At 41.4% G+C, this 9775-nt stretch overlaps 1 protein-coding gene across 1 annotated transcript; it reads left to right on the forward strand.

Annotated features, from left to right (window-relative positions):
* The first annotated feature begins 8242 nt into the window (after nt 1–8242).
* LOC145715258 (uncharacterized) lies at nt 8243–9209 on the forward strand. Its single transcript, XM_081794931.1, has one exon. The coding sequence runs from the start codon at nt 8317–8319 to the stop codon at nt 9049–9051; it is 735 nt and encodes a 244-aa protein (XP_081651057.1). The 5' UTR covers nt 8243–8316; the 3' UTR covers nt 9052–9209.
* The last annotated feature ends 566 nt before the right edge of the window (nt 9210–9775 follow it).

The following is a 9775-nucleotide window of genomic DNA, read 5'->3' on the forward strand; positions in this document are numbered from 1 at the left end:
AATGTGCCAGGATTTTTTCCACACGTTTTACAGGCATTACCAATAATCTCACAACTATACTGAACATAGGCGTTATACTTGCCCTTTACAAATTGGAAAAGCAAACTCTGAGGTATCATTTGCCTACAATCTAAGATCTGGCTGGTAGAAGAAATTGATGGGGCCAGTTAATTTAAATAATCCACAATATTGCCCAAGGTAACCTCTGGGAAATCAGAAAATGAGCGGCTTTCATAAGTGCAGCTGCCCAGAGCCTTTCGGCGGAGCCGTCTGTGTGGAGCCCGGGCTTTGGTGCCATCACATCTCCAGGATCTCACTACCAGGAGAAACCCCCATTGTTGGGAAGGGCAAGAACATCCATCCATGGCAACTTATGGTATTTTAACCCCTGTCAAGATAGTGCAAACCTCCAATTACTTCATTTGGTACTTCAAGGAGCAAATCAAAGCACACCTCGTGGGATTTTCAAAAATCACTCTGAGATGAGAAATCAAACAAGGAAAGTCATAGCAACGCAAAGCAAGAAACACTTTCCAAAACACACCTCCAGAAGGGCCAGGCCATGGAGAGGGGATGAGCCCACTTTAATGTAGCAGTGCTCTCAGGTGCAGAGCACATAAAACAAAACAAACAACACAACACAACAACAACAACAACAACAACAACAACAACAACAACAACAACAAAACGTTAAAACACATAAGGAATAGAAAACTATCCACAAGGATGAAACCGAAGAATTCCTGTCAGACGAAATTCCAGGAAGAAGTGACCGTTAAAGAATTGATCAAAATTGATAAAAGCAGTATAACAGCAAGAATTTAGAATAATTGTCATAAGATTTAACTGGGCTTCAAAAAAGGCATAGAAGACAACAGAGAATTTAGTATTGCAGTGAGAAAAGAACTAAAACATAGCCATGGTTAATTAAAACGGCAATGACATAGGGATTGATTTTAATCACTGATATAAAAACAGATAAGCTGGAAACTTGGATGTCTCCTACCCAAGTTAATTGTTATGCGATTGTAGCAAAATCTAATTCTAAAAAAAACTATTAAATAATGAAAAGCAGAAAGCTAAAAGATGTCAAGGTTTAAATACCTAGCATGAGCCGTGCAGCTGTATAGTTGTTTAAAATTCTAGGATATCAAATAATAGTATCTGATAGCCATTGTAACACATGCAAAGTTCACCATTTCTACCTTTGCTCTTCTACATGTGGAGTAATACGTTATTGGGTCTTATAGAATATCTGAAAAAATGAATAGTAAAAATTAAAAAGTTTTTGAAAGTATATTTTGCTAGTGAGTTTGTCATGTCAAACAAAGTTATAAATAGGTGTTATTTCCAAACCCTATTCACGTGCACTCTTATTATGGGTAGACTCCATAAAAAGTTATTGCACAATTGCAATAAACATGATTACCAGGGCAATCTATATTTTTTTTAAATTCCATTTGTTCATTTATTTGAAAGCCAGAATAGAGCATGGAGAATGTATCCTCTAGGTTCTGGATTCTCTCCTTGATTCCAAATGTCTTATTTGGGCTGCTTCCATAAAGACAGTAAAACAATATTATCTGTACAATGAACATGTAAACTTTAGTACCCCTCACTAGTATTACAATTTTGCTGTTTAGCATATGTGTTTACAAATACACACGTGTGCACTGGGTGAAGTTAGATGTTTCATACTTCTATCCATATCATGAGGAATTCAATATATTTTAAAGAGTTAGATTCCAGTTACCAAATCTAATGTGGGATAACATGCAAAGTTCTTGCTTATTTCTCACTTATTGTGCAATTATGAAGTTACCGTAGAGCCCTAAGGGTAAATTCTTTTTAACTACACTTAACTGAACATATATCACTGAAAGTCAAACTTTGGCCTTTCAAAGATGACATGAGACTGAACGCAGAAAACCCAAAAGACTCCATGAAAACACTGCTAGATCTGATACCTGAATTGACCAAACTCACAGCATACAAAATCAATGTAAAGAAACTGGTTGAATTTCTATACACCAATAAGGAAGAAACAGAAAGAGAAGTCAAGAAATCAATGCCAATTACAATTTCACCAAGAACCGTAAAATACCTAGCAAGAAACCCAACCAGAGATGTAAAAGATCTGTACGGTGAAAAGTATAGAAAAATGTATGAAGGGAAATAATGAAGACACAACAAAATCAGAAAACAAACAAACAAACAAACAAACAAACAATCCGTGCCTATAGAGTGGAAGAATGAATAATGTTAAAATGTCAATACTACCCAAAGCAATCTACACATTTAATGCAATACCAATCAAAATTGTACCAACATTCTTCTCCAGACTAGAGCAAGCAATCTGAAAATTGGCACGGAACAACCAAAGAACCTGAGTACTCAAACTTATATTGAAAAAAGAAAGCCAAAGTGGGAGGCAACCCAGACTTCCCCTTTCCTATGGAGCTGTAATCATCAAGATAGTATGACATTGGCACAGAAACAGGCACATTAACCAATGAAACAGAGTAGAGAACCCAAAAGGGGCCCCACAAATGTATGGTGAACTAATCTTTGACAAAGCTGGAAAGAGAATCCAATGGATAGAAGACAGTCTGTTTACAAGTGGTGCTGGGAGAACTGAACAGCAACATGATGAAGAATCAACTAGATGACTTTCTTACAACGTGCACAAAAATAAATGCAAAATGGATGAAAGACTTAAATGTAGACAGGAAACCATCAAAACACTAGAAGAGAAAAGAGGAAAAAAAACCCTTTGACCTCAACTGCAGCAATTTCTTCCTTGGCATGTCTCAAAAGCCAAGGGAATGAAAAGCAAAAATGAATTATCAGGACTTGGTCTAGATAAAAATCTTCTGCACTGCAAAGGAAACAATCAGCCAAATTAAAAGGCAACCGATGGAAGGAGTGAAGATATTTGCGAATGACATATTGGTAAAGGGTTAGTATACAAAATGTATAAAGAACTTACCCAAGTCACACCTGGAAAATGTAATACAGTGAAAAAATGGGCAGAAGACATGAATAGACACTTTTCCAAAGGAGACATCCAGATGGCCCACAGACACATGAAAAGATGCTCAACATCACTCATCATCAGGAAAATACAAATCAAAGCCACACTGAGATACCACCTCACACTAGTCAGTGTGGCTAAAATGAGCAACTCAGGAAACCACAGATGCTGGCGAGCATATGGAGAAAGAGTAACCCTCTCTCCCTGTTGGTGGGAAAGGAAACTGGTGCACCACTGTAAGCATGAAACCTACGGACATCACAATGACTCTAAACGCATATCTTTCCCTAATAACACTGAATTTCAATGGACTAAATGCTCCAACCAAACAACATAGCGTATCAGAATGGATAGAAAAAACAAAAACAAAAAACAAAACAAGACCCATCTCTTTGCTGTCTACAAGAGACTGATTTTAGACATGAGGACACCTTCAGATTGAAAGGGAGGGGATGGAGAACTATCTATCATGCTACTGTAGGTCAAAAGAAACCTGGAGTAGCCAACTTATATCATACAAAGTAGAGTTTAAATTAAAGGCTGTAACAAGAGATGACGAAGAGCTTTTTATATTAACTTCAGGGTCTCTCCATCAGGAAGAGCTAAACATTTTAAATGTCTACACACCAAATTCATAGACACACAAATATATAAAACAATTAATTAAAAATATACAGAACCTTGTTGATAAGAATGTGGTAATAGCAGGGACATTAAATTAACCACAGAAAAAAGGATGGAAAATCTCCAAAAGCATGGTGGTTAAAAAACATCCCACTAACGAATAAAGGGTAAACCAGGCAATTTGAGAAGAAATTAAAAGACATAAGGAAACAAATGAAAACGAAATACAACAATGCAAACCCTTCGGGATGCAGCAAGGGCAGTCCTGGCAGGGAACAACAAAACAAAACAAAACAAAACAAAACAAAACAAAACAACAACAACAACAACAACAACAACAACAAGAAACATTGCTATCCAGGCCTATCTCAAGAAAGAAGAAACATCCCCAATACAAAATCTAACAGCACACCTAAAGGAACTAGCAGCAGAACAGCAAGGCACGCCAAACCGAGCAGAAGAAGAGAAATAATAAAGATCAGAGCAGAAATAAACAATATGGAGTCTAAAGGAAAACAGTAGAGCACATCAATGAAACCAAGAGTTGTGTTTTTGAGAAAATACACAAAAGTGATAAACGTCTAGCCTGGCTTCTGAAAAAGAAAAGAGAGGGGACCCAAATAGGTAAAATCACGAATGAAAATGGAATTATTACAACGAATCCCTCAGAAATTCAAGCAATCATCAGGAAACACTATAAAATCTTCTATGCCAACAAACTGGACAACCTGGAAGAAATGGACAAATGCCTCCATACCCACACACTTCCAAAACTCAAACGGGAAGAAATAGAAAATGTGAACGCACCCATAACTAGTGAGGAAGTTGAATCAGTTATCAAAAATATCCCAATAAATAAGAGTCCTAGACCAGGTGGCTTCCCTGGCGAATTCTAGCAGACATTTAAAGTAGAGATAATAGCTATCCTTCCCAAGCTGTTCGAAAAAATGGTAATGAAAGGAAAACTTCCAGACTCATTGTATGAAGCCAGCATTACTTTGATTCCCAAACCAGAGACACAGAAAAAAAGGAGAATTACAGGCCAATATCCCTGATGAATAGGGGTGCAAAAATTCTCAACAAGATACTAACAGATCACATTCAATAGCATACAGAAAGTATTATTCAACACGATCAAGTGGGATTCATTCCTGGCCTGCAGGGCTAGTGCAATATTCACAAATCAATCAGTGTGCTACATCACATTAATAAAAGAAAAGATAAGAACCATAGTACACTGTCAATAGATGCAGAAAAAGTATTTGAGAAAATACAGCTTCCTTACTTAATACAAACCCTCTAGAAAGTTGGGATAGAAGGAACATACTTTAAACATCATAAAAGCCATTTATGAGAAGCCCACAGTAAATATCGTCCTCAATCGGGAAAAACTGAGACCTGAGATCAGGAACAAGATAGAGATGTACAATATCACCCCTGTTCTTGAACATAGTGTTGGAAGTCTTAGCATCAGTAATCAGACAGTAAATGAAATTAAAGGTGTCATCATTTGCAATGATGAATTCAATCTTCCACTTTTGCAGATAACATGACACTATACATGGAAAATCCGACAGACTCCACCAAAAGTCCTCTAGCATTGATACATGAATTTAGCAATGGTGCAGGGTACAAAATCAATATACAGAAATTGGTTGCGTTTTATACACCAATAATGAAGCAACAGAAAGAGAAACAAAGAAACGGATCCAATTTACAATGCACGAAGAGTCAAAAAATACCTAGGAATAAACCTAACCAAAGATGTAAAAGATCTGTATGCTGAAAACTACAGAAAGCTTGTGAAGGAAATTGAAGAAGATACAGAGAAAGCAAAACACCTCCCATGCTCGTGGATTGGAAGAATAAATATTGATGACATGTCAATACGACCAAACACAGTCCTCATATTATATGCAGCCCCAATCACATTGTACCAGCATTCTTCTCCAAGCTGGAACAAGCAATCATAAAATGTGTATGGAAACACAAAAGACCCTGAATAGCCAAAGTAATTCTGAAGAAGAAAACCAAAATGAGAGGCACCACAATGCCAGACTTTAGCCACTACCACAAAGCTGTAACCATCAAGACAGCATGGTATTGGCACAGAAACAAATACATAGACTTAATGGCATAGAATAGAGACCCCAGAACTGGACCCACATACTTATGACCAACTAATCTTTGACAGAGCAGGAAAGAATATCCAATGGATAAAAAGACAGTCTCGTAAATGGTGCTGAGAGAAGTGGACAGCAACATGCAGAAGAATGAAACTAGACCACTTTCTTACACCACTCACAAAAATAAACTCACAATGGATGAAGGACGTGAATGTGAGACAGGAAACCATCAAACCCTGGAGGAGAAAGCAGGAAAAATCGTCTCTGACCTCAGCGTCAGCAAGTTCTTAGTTGACACATCTCCGAAGGCAACGGAACTAAAAGCAAAAATGAATCATCAGGACCTCATTGAAATAAAAATCTTCTCCACAGTGAAGGAAACAATCAACAAAACTAAAAGGCAACTGACCGAAATGGAACAGATGTGTGCAAAAGTCATACTGGATAATTGGCTAGTATCCAAAACCTATCAAAAGAACTCACCAACTCCACACCCGGGAAACAAATAATCCAGTGAAGAAACGGGCAGAAGACTTGAACAGACACTGTTCTAAAAAAGACATCCAGACTGTCAAGAGACACATGAAAAGATGCTCAACAGCACTCCTCATCAGGGAAATCCAAATCAAAACAGCACTGAGATACCACCTCATGCCAGTCAGAGTGGCTGATGTGAGCAAATAAGAAGACTATAGATGCTGGTGAGGATGTGGAGAAACAGGAACCCTCTTGCACTGTTGGTGGGAATGCAACCTGGTGCAGCCGCTCTGGAAAACAGTGTGGAGGTTTCTCAAATCATTAAAAATAGATCTACCCTAAGATCCAGCAATAGCACTGCTAGGAATTTACCCAAGGGGTACAGGAGTGCTGAGACATAGGGGCACATGTACCCCAATGTTTATAGCTCTACTTTCAACAACAGCCAAACTATGGAAAGAGCCTAGCTGTCCATCAACTGACAAGTGGATAAAGAAGTTGTGGTTTATGTATATACAATGGAATACTACTTGGCCATGAGAAAGAATGAAATCTGGCCATTTGTGGCCACGTGGATGGAACTGGGGGGTATTATGCTACGTGAAATAAGTCAGGCAGAGAAAGACCGATACCATATGTTTTCATCCATGTGTGGATCCGGAGAAACTCAGCAGAAGACCATGGGGGAGGCGATGGGGGGGAAAAGTTATAGAGAGGGAGGGAGGCAAACCATAAGAGACTCTTAAATACTGATAACAGACTGAGGGTTGACGTGGGGTTGGGGAGAGTGGAAAGTGGGTGACGGGCATTGAGGAGGACACCTGTTGGGATGAACACTGGGTGTTGCGTGGAAACCAATTTGAAAATAAATTACATTGAATGAAAAAGGAAATCCAGGGGTGGCTCTTACTGAATATAAGGATAGCTTTCCATTTTCAGCACTTTATGAGCGTGAGGTAGTAGTAGCTTAAGCTGCGTAGATGAAAGTTTTGTTTTTGTGTTTAAGAAAAAGAGTTGAATAAAGACAGAGGCCTGTTACATGTATCACGTTGACCTTGGCAAGTTTCTCTTCTGATTGTTACCATGACTTATCACTCTTAGTGATTCACATAGTTTGGAGTCATCCTTTCATGGGGAAGTGGATTTCAGTTGATCATGGTAGGTGGTCCTTGTAGTATTTTGTGAATGAATTGTGAATGTGGTGATGACGGATGGACTATGCTGGTTGCTTTCAAAAGCACTTTCACGGACGGTGTAACACGTTTTCTACCCTTGGAGTCCCATACGTTCTCTTACTCCCTTGTGTATGACTTACCTGAAATATCATGAATTGGTAGGTAGTGAATAGGTTTTAGTGGCACTGAATGCCCTACTGGCCACTCACACAGAATTCGTTGACGCTTTGCTCTTAAGCACACAATGACTCGGTCTTCCCTACGCTGCATGAAAGTGAGCATGGATACTAACTAGGCAAACTGTTTGCTGCTGCTGTGAAGAACAGCTTCGTGAACTGTGAGCTGTAGCAACACACGTATGGAACCCTAAGCAAGGCACAGTATATCGGTATTGTTTGAAAGGGTAGAGTAGTTATTTCAATTTGGCTTTCAGTGCGTTGCATGACAAGGCATTTAATTAGCTAAAACCCTCTTAGAGTCGTGTTTAATTGCAAGTTGTGTGTACTGTCCACCGCTAAGTGTCATTTCATGTTAGATGGAATTAATGGAGGCTGAAGCACCCGTGCATTCACCTCTAGGACAACCCTCTTGAACTCGTGTGAAGAATTATGGGCCTTCTCAGGTAATATTACGTGCAGGTCTTTCTCAAGGGCATAGTCTTAAACACAGCCAAACCTAAGGCAGCTTTGGGCAGCCCACCTTGATAAGATATGCAGACATTGTGACTTCACAAAGCACCTGGTCTCCTAGCAACTGCGGTGTAACTCTCACAGCCTGCCTCCTGATTTGGCTTCATGGTAGGAAATTCATCAGGGCCCTGAGGCGGCCGCGAGACCTGGCAAGTGCGGGCGGCCCCTAGTGGCCTCACATCCTGAGCTGCATGAAGAGGAGGCGGCACTGGCTTGGGGAGGCCCTGGCCTCTGCCTCCAGGGGAGGAGCCTCTAGCGCTGCAGGAGGGGCCGCCCTGGAGGCGCCTGAGGAGAAGATGGTCTACACGCGTGGGCAGCAGCCACCCGAGGCCTGCCTCCAGACGGGCCGGCCAGCTGCCAGGCGGAGGCGCCACGGAGCCCGGACGGTGGCAGTCGGCCTGAGGAAGGTGCCGCCCCCGCCGCCGTCCTCCCGCGAGGACAGCAGCCCCCGCAAGCCCATGGCCCCCGGGCCCTCCTCCGGGGGCCGCACCCTGGAGGAGAGTGGGAGGGCGGCCACCCCGACGTTGACCACCTTCCCCACCATTCGCGTAGCGGGCGACGTGTGGGTCGAGAGCAGCCTGGCAGAAGCGCGGCGCCAGGCGCGCCAAGTCCTGGGAGTGAACCTGGCACCCATGGTGAGACTCCGCCGCTTCCCAGTGCCTGGGCGTGAGATGCAGGCCACCGCCGCGCGACCTCTCAGCCCCGGGACGGGTTGTGCCTGGAGGGATGAACCAGGGACAGCCAGGACCGCGTCCCCTAGTGCACTTTACGGGCGAAGAAGCACCAGATGGTCCCGGCCAGCGCCCTGGAGATGCAGCGCCGCCTTCTGGGACTCCCAGGCAGCTGTGCCCTCTGCTGCCTCCCAGCACCGGGTCTGCGGAGGGAGGAGACCCCTGCACCGCAAGGGAGGTCCCCTTTCTTCCTAACCCCAGATTGAGATGTCTCCAGGACTGTATGGGCAGATCCATGTTCTCTCTTCTTCCCTCATTGGTCTGAAGTTGTCAGAAGAAGCCATTCCACCCCCACCCCCTCCAAAGGAATTTGGTTCCATGCTTGTGTAATAAAGCTAGAATTTCCTTGCTGTTCACCCACCTCCCGGCTCCTCACGCCTCATTTTCTTTCTTTCTTTCCTTTTTTGACTGCCACTCTTTCTGGACGAAAGATCGAATATGTGTGGCAAGTTGTTGCAATAGTTGGTATTCTCAATACCAATTGCAATCGTGGGTATTCTGAATCCCACACCTTTCTGAGTTTTAACTGGATTCCAACGCATTGACCAAGGGTATTTTCTAAGAATTTCTAAGAAATTCATGCATATCACTGTTAGTAATGTAAGGGATTTGTATGGCTTTGAATGTCATGGGCTCGGTGATTACAAACCAAAAGATTCAAAGTTCAACTGTGTACACATTCTTAAGACGTTTCTAAAGATTTTATATTGAAATGTAATGTTTATGTTTACTGAACTCCTAAAGGAAATGGTAGACACTCGGAAGGTTTTGTTTAGTAAAATTAACTTGGGAAATTCTTTATAAGTGGGTAAAATTGAAAATGCATTGAGAAACCACACGGTTTCTATTAAAAACCAATGAGTGAACTTCAAAAAATAATAAATAAATAAATAAATAAAAAATAAATAAATAATAAATA

This window comes from Panthera onca (assembly GCF_046562875.1).
Source record: "Panthera onca isolate mPanOnc1 chromosome Y unlocalized genomic scaffold, mPanOnc1 haplotype 2 h2.ChrY_unloc_1, whole genome shotgun sequence".
Classification (NCBI taxonomy): domain Eukaryota; kingdom Metazoa; phylum Chordata; class Mammalia; order Carnivora; family Felidae; genus Panthera; species Panthera onca.

Coding starts and splice junctions, on each gene's coding strand:
- LOC145715258 (XM_081794931.1), top strand. CDS start 8,317: ATGAAGAGGAGGCGGCACTGGCTTGGGGAGGCCCTGGCCTCTGCCTCC.